A 15,433-nucleotide genomic window follows, 5' to 3' on the forward strand; every position below is an offset into this window, starting at 1 on the left:
CTCATAGGGGGATACTGTTTTGTATTGAAAACAAAATTTGTAACTTAATCTGCTGTTATCTATGCTTTGAGATACCAGTGCTAGAAGTGTTCAGGCTTCAAGCTGTTAGGTCTGAGGAAACTGAGGATGCCTGTGATTAATACAGCTCATTTGGAGAAACTGTAGTCCTGGAGAAAAACTGAAGTCTACACCATATGTATGCACTGAGCACATAACAGGGGTGCTTGAAAATGCTTCATCAGCAGTCAAGGAAAATCATGGAAAGGGTAAACAGTAGGTATGAGGGTTTCACTGTTAAGCGCATTTGTACCAGGAGCCGTGGCTTTCTTGAGTTACCACAAACTAAATGTACCTGTGCCGCTTCTTAAGCGGTAACTAAAGGAACAGTTGGCTCTAAAACCGTGGTAAGGGGTAATTCATTTTAAGTAATGATCACTAACAAATAAAGTTACCTTCTTACCCTTCTATTTTAAGAAAAACTTGGGGTGTGTGTGATTTTTTTTTTCCTCCCTTGAGCTTGTTTTTGTTGCTTTAGTTCTTTGGATTGTTTTAACTCTTAATCTGTTGAGCTATTAATGGTGCCTGGATCTATTCCTTGACAGTTCATTCCCGTGGAATATTTAATAGTGGCATTTTTGTTTGGAGGACAGCAACTGTTTAAAGCAGTGTGAGTCTTGGGCTCAGGTGTGAGGAACGTGGGGGAAAAAAATAGCAGTGGTGTTGCTGTATGAGAAGTTTGAGGATTTAAAGTTAGAGCCGGTTGTGCCTGTGCCCCTATAACGGGAAATAAACAAACAAAGGGAGCGTGCTGGGCTGAGCGGCCCGTACCCCGGGCGGAGCCGCGAGGCCCGCCCCGGGGCGCGGGGCGGCCGCCATGGCGGCGGGGCGGGGCCGCGGCCATGGCGATGGCGGAAGCGGCGGCGGGTAAGGGCAGCGCGGCCGGCTCCGCCGGGCTCGCGGCTCGGGCCGGGGCGCGGGCGCCGCTTCCCGCGGCGGTGGGGGAGCCCCGGGCGCCGCGGTGCTCACGGGGCGCCTCGCTTGCCGCCCGCAGGAGCGTGGAGCGAGAGCGCGCTGGATCACTTTCTGCGGGCGAGCCGCATTAAAGCGAGGGACGGGGCAGAAATCGTGTGGTACCACGCGGCCAACAGGAGGGCACAGCTGGAGGAGGCCATCAACGGTAAGCGGGAACACGCGTGGGCGGCGGAGGCGGCCCAGGGAGGCTGACCCGCACCGCCCCTGGGCGGGGAGGGCACAGGGGCCCGGTGCCTCTGGGGTGCCCGTGACCGTGGGTTTAGATAAGCATGCAAAGTGTCATGGGGTCTTCGGGCCGCATCAGGGTAATAACGAGTACATAACCATCTACTTACCACACGTTAATTTATTTTCCCATCACAGTCTTACTGGGCTTGGGCTGTAGTCCATGGCGCGCCTGCCCCTTGGCTGCGGTTACAACCCTCCCCTGTTCCCCAAGCTGTGCCGGCCCTGACATTACTCCATTTGCAATCCACTCCAGAGAGCTGGAAAAACGGGTGCGGATGTGACTAAAATGCCATCCAACCGCCCTCTGGATTACCTTCGGCACTGATGTGCGGAAAACTGTGGTGCAAACGTGCGTGGGAGGAAGGCAGAGCAGCTCCTACAGCTGGTCCTGGGAGCTGGGTGCTTGTCAGGGCTCTACTGCAAACATGGGCCTGTCTTCTCAAAACAATTCCCAGAGGATCGGGAATATTTTTGACCTTGCATGACTTGATGTCTTTTTTCAAGTTTTGGCCCATGGGTTGGTCAGTTTGGGGGGTGAGACAAGGGGAAAATACAGTCTTTGCCAGTGTCAACTTTTTCCAATGGCCTTTTCTTTAAAAATTTTGGAACCTTGCATTAAGAAAAAGTTGAAATTTAGCCTAAAAAGAATGGGTTAGCATTTTAAGTTTTAATTTTGTTGTACCTTTAAAAAACTGATGCAATTGCTTTGACAAGTGCATCTTTAAAAATCAATTTTAACTTGCTTTTGGATTTCTAAAGATTTTAGTGAGTAAATACCCAAAGAAATGCTTTCCCTGTTGCTTCACGAATAGCAGCACATACTTTGTATGTGATCTTCATGGAGCAAGTGTGCACAGTCCAATACCGGAAGACTTTCCTTGTCATTGTGATTTGGAAGTGGACACTGAAACTCTTGGATTTGCTTGCATTAGAGCACTTATTTAAAATACACAGGTTCAGCTCATATGGTGGAAGCAGATGTTCTTCTTCGAGGTGTTGAGGGAGGAAAGGGTGACCCTATCATGGCTCATCCGCCTGAAACAGACAGTGACAACACGTTGCAGGAATGGCTGAAAGAGATTGTGAAGACAAACAAGGGCATCAAACTGGATTTTAAGAGGTATGCAAACAAAACTTACAGACATTTTGCATTCTTGCTAGCCAGCTCTTACTGTTTGGGCTAATTATCTGTTGGTGATAGTAGGACAAAGATTTTTTTCATGTACACTTTAACATAACATGCTTTACTGAACAGAACATAGTGTTTTTGAATGTGTTGTGAGAATAAATTTTTACTTTTAAGCAGTATAAATGGTTTTCATTCGATATTTTGTTCAGTTTTGCCTGTGACTTTGCACAGCACTAACTATTTAAACTTTTTTTTTTTTTTTTGGCTGTCACATGCTGAATTGTTTAAGTAATTTGGCCAAACTCGTTAAGAAGTCACTGAAATTAAGACTGGAAAAGAAGTAGGCTGTTTGCATGTGTTGAACATTTCTTAATGTTCACGGAGATGGACAAGTGCCTCTCTTTTAAGGAGGCAGTTTTAAATTTAGTAGAAATAGCATCCTTGGTCAGGAATAGTTTGAAAACTTAAACAACAGTAAGTAGATCCACTTTTTCAGTTTTCCAACCTCCCCCTCTTCCCCCCCGCCATAGGTGGAGTTGAGCAGTGTTGAGCAGAATGGAAAGACAAGACATGGACAATTTGTGACAGAAAAAAATAATTCCGTCTTTTGCTTCTGTTAAATCATGGGAGTAAGGAGCTGGCTGATTTAACTTTATGTGGGCATAAGTAAAATTGTTTGACTTGCAGCTTCCTCTTTGATAAACTGTAGAAAGTGAAAAAATAATTCAAAGGGCCCTTAGTTTGAAGGTGCTTAGATTCTGCTCAGCTCCCTGAAAATATCTGCAGTTTTGTTTCAGACAGAACTATCAACTCTGAGACTGGAGGAACTGTGAGGAGCACAGAAAATCATGCTGTATATTAGCATTGTGGAGCTTGTGGACATGAATGTAACATCGTTCTCCATTTTCTTGACACTAAATTATTCTAGTGTTTGTAGGTGATGCCAGTGCTATGTTACATGACGACTAAGAGGAGGAGCAGTATTTTCCCTATTCCATGAAAAAATCCTTCCAACTAGATCATCTTTCATTACAATACATTGATGTTACTCATTTATTGAGCCTGAAAAAATTTGTGTCAGACAAGTTAAGCAGTTGTCACTTAAAGCTAAGTTCTCAGTAATAAAGTAGCTTAAGGAAACTTACACACTTCAATAATTTATTGGACATTTTTGCTCCAGAAAAACCAAAACCTCAGGTTTGGTGACCGACTCTTTGTCTTGGATGAGAGATTCACTTCACTTGTGTGAGAGAAGCGACAGTCTGTTTTATTGAGATAAGATATTGAGATAAGATTCAACGGAGTTTGATGGCAGATAAAACAGGTTTAATAAGATTCGTTAGCGTTTGAATAGATTATGAGGAGGTTGAGTCTTGAAGTTCAGAGGAGTCCAGTTGCAGCTGGATCCTGTCTTAGTCCCAGGCTTGGTCAGTGCTTTGTGTCCAAAGGATTATGTGCACAGCCAGTCAGAGATGCAATTTAGCAAAGTTTGAAAAGTCTCAGCGTGCTGTTAGTCACTCAGCCAGGGTCTGCTGCGGATAAGGAATATCTTGACCTGTGAGTTATCAAAAAAGTAAAGCAGATAAATTTGGTGTTCGATCACAATTAATCTGTGTTACTGCAGGTTAATTTATGTATTTTTCCCAGTTTAGTCTGTTAGAAGAACTAAGACCCAATTCTACCCCCAGCCCAGCATCTAGCTAATCTGGGTGTTGTGGAGATGATCTCTTCAGGGAAGTTGCATACCTGCAGAGTAAAATAGCTGTTACAACACAGCAGTTTACCATAAAACTGGCTGTTAGAGTATGTTCTATTTGATAATTCAACATTTACCTTCAGTAGCAATTCCGTTTCAGTTAGGGTACATCTAGGAACCTTTTGCACAACTTGGTTTCCTTCTTTTCTCAGATCTTGCTGTTAAGGATCTTACCTCACATCCTTGCCTCTGGTAGAAAGTAAGCTCCTTCCTAGGACCCACACAAGGACTGGTAATCAATAACGTGCTTAGAAATTTTCTGTCAAAACCCTTTCCCTTGTATTCAAAACAGATTTTTTTAATGAGGAATACAATCTGCCCTGAGCAGAGTTTCCTAGTTGGGAAAACCAAAAGGGTGGTGCCTCTCTGGAAAGCTTGTGTCATGTTTTTGCTGTTTGCACAAGGAGGTGGGAGAAGATGGTCTTTGTCCTGGGAACCTGGAGAGATGCCCCCAGGCTGCACGAGGAGCAGCCCGCAGGTCTCTGCCGCGTCTCGGAGCCTTCCGAGGGAGGGGGATAGAGACGTTGGCGCCTTCCAGGGCTTCTGATGAAAGCGAAGGGGCCCGTTCCAGGACTGCTCGAGTTCATGTTAATTCAGAAGCATCAGCCAATACCAACATGATTTTTATTTCACCAGAACCTTTGTTTTTTAAAGAAGAGATTTCTGTGTCCTGATCAGCTCCAGTGTTAATAAATGCTTTGGAGTGAGTCCATTCAAGAATTAAGTGGGATTCTTTAAATATCTGATCTCCTGCTACATTGTTGTCCTGTGATGACAGATTTTTTTGGTATGGAATCTAATGCAGAAAGGAAACTACTGCTTTTCGTATGTTGAACTGTGTGGTTATTGAAGTAGTTTCTTTTTTTTCTGCATAATTTTTTAATTTAAATTTTGAAAGTTCATTTGGAATTTTAACCATGCTGTTCTGTAAGTGTTAATGGAAAATAGACGTAAAAATCCCATGAGATTGCTTTGAAAAGTTTTAAATGGTCTTCAAAGCCAGCTGCAATTTTCAGCTATACACCTCTGCAGTTCCTAACTGTAGCCTTGTCTGCATATACATATGCAATGTCTGTTTTTGGAACAGGTGGAGAATCCACCTCCATGTTAAAAAGAGCTTGATCAAGGCCTCAATATACTACAGAAATGCAAAAATTGAATTTGTCCTGCATAATATAATTTTTACAATAACATTTTATAAAAAGTACAAGAAATGTGGGCAGGCGTCATCCTTTTTTTTGTCACCAAATCTGTAGATGTCTGCTAGGATGTAGAAGGATAAGGAGAAGTAAATTCTTTTTTAATTTCATTTTAATTATTGTTCAAAGCCATTTGAAGACCACTGCTTATTTTTCCATGGGGAGTTTCCAGCCAAGTGCAATGACTCAGAAAAGGTTTTAAAATAATATTGCATTATGTGATAGCAATCACAGAAAAGCATGTAAAAAATTACAAATATGTTTAATTGCACATACAAGCTGCAAATATATTTACACGAGTAACGTGGGATTTGATGTTCTTTTGGATAGCATTTCTCTGAACAGCGTTGCTGAAGTACCAGTGTGCTTGCTGGGAGCTCTGTGTGCAGACTGTGCGTTTGCGGCGCTCAGTCTGGGCAGTGCAGCTCACGAGCCGGGTGTTGTTGGCGCAGCCTGGAAGCCGTGCGGCCGTCGCTGGAGCTGCTGGAACGCGTGAAGCCGCGTTTGGGGCGGCCCGTGTGGCTCAACGCGGATGTGCTGCCGGGGCCCAACGGCGGCCGCGCGGCCCTGGATGCCAGAGCCTTCCTCGACACGGTCACTTCCTTCTTTCCAGACGTAACCCTGTCACTGGGGTGGTCAACTGGCTGGCACCCTGGAAAACACAACAAAGGTAAAGACGGGAAATAGAGGCTGCGCAGCCAGCTTTGTGCAAGTTCCTGTCAAAAGTGATTTGAGATAAATCGCATGCATTTTGTCAGTTTGAAAATGATGGTGATTATGAGGAGTGGTGGATATTTGATAATATGTGTTATATAGCTACATAGCAGTTAGCTCTGTGGTTAATTGAAATACAACACGTTTGTATGAAGGTCTGATTTGTTGTCATTCTTTAAGTCATTCTCACATATTGAGGAATTATTGGGCCAAATTACTTAACCCTGTTTCAGGCAGAGCTACTCCCTCAATTAGAATGGATTTGGTTTGTTAGTTGAAATTCTGGCACATTTCTGGAAGAAAAATAGTATATTACTCAGTAATTTAAAATCTATCAAAGTACTTGTTATATTTTGTTTTTTGTTTTTCTTTCTAAAATGTAACTATTCTACAAAACATGTTTTTGATAGGAATCATATTTGCAAAGATTTTTGTTTTTTTAATCAAATGGTCTTTGTTGTAGGCTATGACTGGATGATGGTGAAAGAAATGGCTCAGATATGCAGTACTCTTTCTCAGCCTGTGACTTTCCCTGTAAGAGCAGCGTTAGTGCGACAGTCTCTGTCTGAGCTGTGCTGGTTATTGCAGCAATCAGATAGGTAAGCTTGAGGGGGGGTAATTTTAGTTTTCTTATAAAGGCACATATTTGTTAATGTGAAATATAAAAGCACATTTTTGTTGTTGTTTTGTTTTTAATTGGAAGTTAATGATTTTGCTAAAAAACAAATGAATTTTCCTTACGTACTTCACAGAATAAATTTTGTGGTTTCTGATATGACTTAGTTTATGTTTTTAAATGGTCTTACAAGGTCCTTAATTTCATAGGAAAATTATACCTATCTATACCTATCTATAACAGAATGAAAATAAAACCTTCACGTATCTTGTAATTTATGCACCTTGATGACCTTATTCTGGTCATCTAAGATTACTAAGGTTGTTCCCAAAGCACCAAAGTTCTCAAAGTCCAAGACAAATCCCTCAAGACGGTCAATTGTTAGAAAAATGTATAGAAACAATAGAAGAATAGAAAACAATAGAAAAGATAGAAAAATAAAATGCTGTTATTCTCATGTGCAGTGGAGCACTGGTGAATAAATTATGATTAAACATTTTTTTACTTTGGAAAATTCATTTCAAAATATTTTTATGTTAAAAATAGATTTTTTTTAATTGTGTCTTTTGTCTTGGCTTATAATTATTTATTATGTTGCTAAACTTTGAAAGTCCAGTCTGAAATTTCTTCGCTGGATGCCTGCCCAGGATTTTTTCCCTTACTAGGTTAAGTAGAGCCAGTGTAGGGATCAGTGTGTTGCAGGGTGGAGGGTGCCCTTCTTTAAAAGAATTGCAGCCTTGCTTGGGAAGTTCTAGCTTGTTTAGCTTTCGGGAAAAAATATTGACTGGAGCCAAATTGGGGGACTTACCTCTGTAATAAGAAAATAAACACCCAAATGTGGCCAAGGAATAGAGTTCTGCTAATTTTAGTTTCCCTGTGTGAAGGAGATGTTTTATTGAGAGGGTAGCAGTCCTACTCTGAAACTAATGTGTCTCTGCTGAGCATTCTTTATACAAACCACCAAACCACGACGGGTTTGAACGTGGCCAGCGTTGGGAGTAGCGTTTTGATCCAGCAGCTGCTGTTGACAATAACGTGAAGTCACCGTGGTGAGGAGAGGGGAGAGACCCTTGGATGCTGCTTGGGCTCCCGCTTATAGCACAGAGTGGAGGAAAGCAGTGAGAGAGAATGCAGGGGGCCGAGCAGAGCAGGGACATGTAGACATCCAGATCTGGTAGTTCACAAACTTTGGTTGCTTAACTTTGAAATGGAAGGAGCTTAAATTTATATGCAATTGCATTCCCAAGTTATGACACTGTTCTGAATAATTTTAGAATCTTATTAGTGCCATGTCTTTGTCTTGTATACCTTAAAATAAGATAATAGTCTATTAATTTAAATCCTCTTTTCTTCTCTCTTTTTTTTTTGTATAGATATAGCCTCACTGTTTGGACAGGGAAGCAAGACGAGTATTCTGTAGAAGATTTGCTGCATATACGAGAGCACGTTGATAAAAGTAGAGTCTATTATGATATCTTAGAACCACAAAACTCTGAATTCAAAAAAGCCATAGGAATAGAATATTAAACATGATGCTGGCAAACTCTGACCTTACAGTCTCTTTAATGTGAAGGTTTCTTATTCAGGAGAATTTTTTTTATGTTGTTTTGTTTGTTTTTGTGAAGTGTATAGAAAATATCCATGGATAATGATTCTTTTTTAGTAATAGTTCAAAAGATTTTCAGATAGAAATATAATGCCTTCTTTAATAGGTCAGAATTGCTTTTCATATGCATGTTCCCTTTCCTTCATCCAGCATCAGGTAGCAAAGAGAACTCATGTTCCTCAAAACCTTGAAACGTGCAAGAACATTTACAAGCATCTAAAGGGATGTGATGCTGGCCCCTAACTGAGATTGGTAATTTTGCTTTTGTGCAAGCAGAGTTTGTGATGCACTGTATCTCTACCAAAGACCATATTTTACCTTTTGTATGGAAGGACAAGCAGGGAAACAAGACTAGTAAGTACAGCAGAACGCATGTCCTGAAGGAGCTGCTTGGTAGCTTATCTTGATGTTACTGCATTTTTAGTGCTGTCATAATTGATAACATTCTCGTCTCATGTCAAGAGAAGACTGTGTTTGCTGGGTGTTCCTGCTGGGGTCCATGAAGATCCACACACAGGAGAGAAAATGGTTACTTGCTCAGAATTAGCACTAAATCCATTCTGTGCAACGCGATCCTTGGGAATTTCCCATGCCGGCTTCCCACCCTCAAAAGAGCTTGGGAGCTAGAGAAGTGTTGACTGTTCCTTCAGCTAAATGCAACTGTAACATGAATTAGGCATAATGTTCTGCTGAAGTCTTTCTAAAAGCCAGAGACTGTGTGAATGAAATAGCTGTAGAATGGTTAGTGTTACAGCAATAATTGTGCACTTCTGTGATTGTACAGTTGTTTTCTGTATTTTTCTGGATTCATATGCTTTTAACTCTTGTAATACTACTTCAGAAACTTATGAGAAGTTGAACTTTCTTTGAGGAAAAACTAAATTCATTGCCACACTGTTTATTATCAGCAGGAAAAGACCTACTTTATTTTTATCATTCTTGCCTCTGTTGCTTTTATCTTTTCAACTGTATACTGACAGCGAAATCTCTGCAGATGAAAATGCAAAAGGAAAGGAATGCAGGAAAAACCTGAGATTTTCCTTTTATCTAAATTTTGACTTTATTTTGACTGCACATATTGAATCTTTTTTTAATTGTTATTATATTGGCAAATACAGCTGTAATAATATATTACATTATTCAATTCTCAGTAAATAGTTACAGCAAACTGTATTTCTGAAACTGAGCAATCAGATTTTTCTGATGAATTAAAGTTTAAGAGTTGCCAATACAGACTGAGTTCAAATTTTGAATGATGACATTCTTCATTTCCTTCATTTTCTGTAAGGCTTGCCAAAAATTTCCAGCTTCTTTCTTAAAGCTGTTACATTTATGTGTGGGCTGAGGGGGTAGGGAGGAAGACAGAAACTCTTCCAAAGCAAAATCGGAAAAATTGTACAAGCAAAGTACAGAAATTTTAATTTAAAACCTGTTATTGTTTTGTTTTGGCAAGACCATAGACTTTTTTCTGCTTGCTTTAGGTTGTTCATTTATTGCCACAAGAATATCTTGCTCATGCAGGATATGCAGATTTTCATGTACAATCTTGGATTGACCTCTGACCAAAAGCGAGGGCTGCTACATAAAACCCAAGTTAGGTTCTTTTATCAGACTTCAGTTTGCTGCATCCCTGACAGAGTTTTAACAGGTGAATTTTGGCATATGTCGACAAGTGTCCTAAGAGGGTGCTGTGTTCCTCTAGCTGCTATTTCTGAGTTGTCTTTTCACTGAAGATGACTTGAGATTATTGCGTGCTTGTAATACCCTTTTAGACCTCCTTAGGGGAGGATGCTGCCTTCACGCAGGTTCCTGTGTTTCAGCGCCAGGACTGCATTAGGTGTGAAAATGTTGCAGTTTGAAAGCCGTAGTGGTGGTGGTGGAGGGGAAGGGCATATCAAATCAGTGTCGGATTCACAGTCTGTGGACCTTAGGTCTGATCACCTTCCTAGGAGCGAATCGAGTTCCCAAATAGTGTGATCCACTATAAGCTCGACCCTGGCAGTATCGGATTCATGAACAGTCCGTGGACCGTAGGTCCGATCGCCTCCCCCCACACAAGTAGCCGAGTTCACAAACAGTGTGAGTTATTCAAATGCAACATTTACAAAGCAGGTTTCGGATGTCAGTACAGGAAATTCTCTACTAGAGCGTGGGGTTTTAGCTAGCTCTGATGTACAAATGTGCAATCATCACTCACCCCAGAAGATGGGAGAGGGCTCTCAGTCTCGAGTCTCCTCAGGCGGCATCCTGACGCAAGGGGAGGAAAGGGGGATCAGCGCATCAACTGATCCAGAATTTATGTTGGATTCTTCCCTCTCGCTTCTTAGTCTCCTCAGGCAGCGTCCCAGCGCGAGGGGAGGGAAGGGGGCTCAGCCTGTCGACTGACCCAGGAGTTACGATGGTTTCTTCCCTCCCAACTTTTCATCCTTAGTTCACCTTTTATACTTTTCTTTACATTCAGGTGGAGCTTGAGTGACTAGAGTCATACTTAATATTGTTATTGATTGGTGAAGAAGTTTCTCGCTTTCATTTAAAGGCACAGTCAACCGAAAATCTAGAGCGCATGCTCAGTGAGGGGTGATCGTACCTCGGAGGCGGGTAACTCTTGGGATGGAGGTACGGTTTTCACATTATAATGAGCAAAGTTCAAGCAAAGTTCATCATTTGCCACCTTTGCTGGCTCAGCACCGGACTTGTTATCGTATATCTCCCATTAGACAGCCACTGTGCGGCTTATCAGCAGCCCAGCACAGGGAGCGCAACAGAGTTTGGCCGCGGTGTCTTCACCCCGCTCCATCCTCCGTTACTCCCCTTTGCAGCTGCGAGGAGGGCAGGTTGTGCTGCCCAGGGAGCCGTGGAGGAGCAGAGTCCGTGCGCACCAACCATCCTGGAAGTGGCTACTGTGTTATCACCCCAAGCAGGCCTCTGTAATGCCAAAACTTCTGTTAGGCCCTAGTTTTCCTCTCAGTTCCTGCTTTCAAACAATTCTTCCACGCTAGGGTAGCAGGTCTGGGTGTTCCCTCTGGCCAGCCCCACTGTGGGAGCCCTTAACTTCTCCCGCGGGCTGCAGGAGACAGCTGGGAACAGCAGCACCTTAGACTTCCATAGCACAGCTTATTCGTTAAAATCCCTCACAAAGAACCATTTGTGTTGTGCTTCCAGTAAATTTTCAGTAAAAATCTTAAAGTTATCTTCTATCATTTTCTGAATTTTGAATATTAGAATTTTGGAGGCAATTATTTGTTTTTCATGTCCTTTTATTCTTTGTTCTCTTTAATATCTCAGAGATTCTTCTGTCATTAAAGCTGATGCTTTCACTGCTTAATTGCTATTCCTATCATTGCTCTAAAATAAAAAATTGCATATGCAAATCTGTAAACTCAATGGGAATCTGTCTGAGCAGAACTAAAATGTATTTTAAAAAGATGTTCTAGCTATTGTGTTTTTAAAATGCATGTACAGATCGAGTGTATATTTTAAAATCAACCAACTTTCCAGAGGGAAGATAATAAGTCATGCTCTCTGTGGTAGCTTATATATATATATATGTTCAAAATTTCTAGCTAACTGCTTTGGGAAGGGAGCAGAAAGTTGATTACATTCCATTGGCATGCATGTGTACCGGAATTTCAGGAATTTGGGGATAACCTGGACTATACACAGTTTTTTTGTGTCTCATTGTGCATTCTAAAGTCTTGGCATTTTTTTAAGCAGCACTTGATGTCAGCTGAATAAAAATTCACTTTGTTTTTCCTGACCTGGAACATAACCTCTGAATTAATGTTAGACCTAAGATGTGATGCTAGACAGAGACCTGTGTTAACAGGAGATGCCATTTTTGTGTTTCAATTTAAAATAGTGGTTTTGATTTCATGTAGATGTGGCAATCTTGTGGCAATTTCTGAAGTGTTAACACCTTGTCTTTCCAAATCTCAGGTTAGGTGAGTTGAAGGCTGTCTCCATTTCTCCTTGGTTTCTGCTTGTTGCAGTGCTCCCTGGCTGAATGTCATGTTGTGCAGTCCTGCAGGTGAGCAGAGCTCAGTGGGGCTGAGCCTTCGCAAAGCAGGAGGCTCCTTGGCCTAAGTGTTTTCCTGATCCAATGACACACTCCACTTGCTATGTAATACAAACTGCAGCAGAGGATTAATATGGATGCAAGATCAGTGCTAAACAGTTCTGCTGTAATGCCTGTATGGTTGTTTGGTTATTGCAAACTTGGGAGTTTTGATGGGGATTTACAAGGAATTTGTTAACTTGAAGGGTCTGCACAAAGTAGCTTAGCTGCTTGAATCTGCAGAGTGACTAGGTCCCTAATCCTGGGGTTCTGGTGCTGGCTCTGTACAAAGATGCATGTCGATGTGTAAGCTGTATTTTTTTTATATATACGAAATGTTAAAACCAAAGGGTGCTTTCTTTAAACCAATTATAAACATCAGCTGCCAAGGAGACACCTGTATCGGATAATGAAGATAATTCCTTCTCTGAAGAAGAGGAATTTTGCAGAGTATTCATGTTTTAAAGCATAGCCAACTTGGGGAAAAGAGTACAAGAACTAGTATCTTTTCAAAAGGATTATGAGCTGCATAATTTATCTAAGTAATTAGTCATAAAAGTTGGCATTTTATTGCTTTCATCCTGCAAAGAAAACCTCGGTTTTCTTAAGACACATCCTTATCAAAACTGATCTCACTCAAGGTTTTATAGAGCCTGCAAATCTTTAAACTTTAAGAAGAAAGTGCTCATATAGGAAATATTGTACAAAATGCAGCCTTCCCTCAAACTCCCTGCTTCAACTTAAAGATTAAAAAAACTCATCTCTGTCCTGCATACAGTGTGTACATTTTTGTAGGATGATTATTTGTGACTAAAATTAACCTTTCTCTAGGAAGCCCTGCTCTTGTTACATGAGCAGAATAGTAAATTGATGGAGTAATGGTTTACTAATATAAGAACTCCCTTGAACATAAATACCTGGGTTTGGTTGGAAAAATAATTAGCTGTGCTACTTAACAGATGCAGAAAGGTGAAGGTCCCATCAGAGCTTGATGTGGAAACAAATAAAATCATTTAATGACTTTTAGTTTAATAGTTTTCTTTTGTAGCTACATCAATTTATGCTAATATTCTTTTGCAAGTGCTACATTCTTTTTCATAACTGTAAAAAAAATAAAATAACACCTTTAACTCTGCCTTTCGCCTTAAAGTAAATAATAAATGGACAAAAAGTGCAGGGAAGGATATTTTGCAAACTATACTTTGAACACTGGGTATATCCTTAAATGATGGTTCTTACAGCATTTATATACAGTGACTATCGTATTTCTTAAAATATCCAAGATAGCAGTTGAGTGCCTGGTTTGGGATGATCTCTGTTTTTGTGAGGCCACCATTATTTTTAGAGGAGAATAATTTTGCTTTACAGTTCCACAACATTTTGCAGAGAAAAGAAACATGGAAGATAAAATATTTTCACCTTTTTAAACTGTTATATGATCTGCAAAAATCTATCACATAGATCCAAAATCAAAAATCTCTTAAGTGGCGTATATTACTGAAAGATGTAGCTTATCTTGACAAGCGTGCTTACTCACAGAAATGTTACTTCCATTTTAAATACTTTAAACTATGACTGTGTAAAGATTTATGAGATTAATCTTTGGTGAGTGGATGAGTTTCACTATGAGTTTCACTATAAAATTTAGTTCCTAATTCTCCAGCAATTCCTATAGCATTTCTGTTTTTCCAGCATCCGCCTTGATGTGTGGATAGCAGTGCTAGCCTCAGCCAGTGTCCAGCCCCCTTCCTGCTGTTTGGTAGGTCACTGCCCATCTCCTTAGCCACAGAGTTGACATTTTAGATGCTGCCCCTCCTCAGCTCTTTCACACGTTATTCACCACAGCTCCCCAAGTAGTCTTTTTTGTAAGAGATACTGCTTCCTGAGATAAATTCATCATCAAATATTAATATATTGCTTTTTTCTAAAATGCCTGATTATATATTGCCCCATCAAAATATATAGTGTGTATTTGCTTGTACCCAAGCCATCAAGCAATCCAGGTGAGATATTTTTAAAGCAAATACCGCTGTTGATAGAGGCACTTGTACTCAGTTATGTAAATCGATTTCAAAGCTAGTGTTGGCAAAACTAGTCGTTGGCATCACTGAATTTGACCCAGAATTTTCTGGGCAACTTCTGATGCAAGGTAGCATTTCCAGTGTTTCAGACACTGATATGTTTAGTGTTGATTACATTAATGATCCAAGCGATTTGATTAGGAATAGTTCACATCCCTAAAGATAAGCGTGCGCACACGTGGATCACATTCTCATGTAGTTCAGTGGCAGTCACTGAGGCACTGGTATTTTGTTCTGACAGTGACTTAGACTGTATTTGAGTGTAGTGTTGTCATCATGCAGTTAAAAGCAGCACCATAATTTAAATACTATTCTAATAAGAGTGATCCTTGAAATCAGAGCTGACCTCTTGGACACCAACATGCCTGAAAAGCTTTTAAAACTATGAAACTTCTTACAGTTTTTACAGGAATATATGATGCCTCTTATCATGCCTCTTAAAAGGAGAACAAGCAAGGAAAAATAATCAGCTTGTGATTTTTTATCAAGATGTATAAAGAACACCTCAGACATGTTGTTTTTAAACCCTCCAAACTTTCAGGGAAATTTAACATTAGCTTCAGCTCTTGTTTCACATTCTTTGTTTAAAAAGCCCTTAAGAATAACTGGAGAACAAGTAGGATTAAGACTTTGAAGACAAAACAACTGCTGCTTTACTGGAAGAGTATCACCCACACAAAAGAGTATATACTAGCTTAGCTATATTGGATTAAATCTAATTAACTATTCAAATTCTCCTATATAGAAGCAGTCCTGGTAGTGACTGAGAATTTCCAAAGTGATGAATGAGAGGATGTGTCTATTTCCATACTCCCTCAATGGGGAAAAAAACCCACCACCAAAAAAAAACAACCAAACCAAATTGTTTTTCATCTCAAGGTCACTTGTGATGCTGATGTAATCATAACCATTAATGTCGTTTTTCCATGTTACTACTTTATCAAAATTAAGTACAAAATTCTTCCAATGCTATAGAAAAATTTAATTTTCAAGTGAACCATTTGTCTTTTATTTTCCC

At 40.5% G+C, this 15,433-nt stretch overlaps 1 protein-coding gene across 1 annotated transcript; it reads left to right on the forward strand.

The window, feature by feature from the left end:
• Window positions 1-899: 899 nt before the first annotated feature.
• FAM151B (family with sequence similarity 151 member B) lies at window positions 900-8,223 on the forward strand. Its single transcript, XM_088536989.1, has 6 exons — window positions 900-924; window positions 1,052-1,177; window positions 2,215-2,380; window positions 5,797-6,014; window positions 6,522-6,657; window positions 8,048-8,223. Exons 1-6 carry the CDS (start codon window positions 900-902, stop codon window positions 8,199-8,201), a joined length of 825 nt encoding a protein of 274 aa, XP_088393115.1. The 3' UTR covers window positions 8,202-8,223.
• The last annotated feature ends 7,210 nt before the right edge of the window (window positions 8,224-15,433 follow it).

The sequence above is a fragment of the Tinamus guttatus genome, unplaced genomic scaffold (assembly GCF_059628265.1).
Source record: "Tinamus guttatus ecotype Peru unplaced genomic scaffold, ASM5962826v1 Tinamus_guttatus_pri_ptg000711l, whole genome shotgun sequence".
Classification (NCBI taxonomy): Eukaryota; Metazoa; Chordata; class Aves; order Tinamiformes; family Tinamidae; genus Tinamus; species Tinamus guttatus.

What these genes read in the sequence shown, in the direction of transcription:
- FAM151B (XM_088536989.1), top strand. Translation starts at nt 900, where the DNA reads ATGGCGATGGCGGAAGCGGCGGCGG. An exon ending in ATCAAACTGGATTTTAAGAG is followed by an intron (nt 2,381 to 5,796) that starts GTATGCAAACAA and finishes TTGTTGGCGCAG; the next exon opens with CCTGGAAGCCGTGCGGCCGT. An exon ending in CCCTGGAAAACACAACAAAG is followed by an intron (nt 6,015 to 6,521) that starts GTAAAGACGGGA and finishes TCTTTGTTGTAG; the next exon opens with GCTATGACTGGATGATGGTG.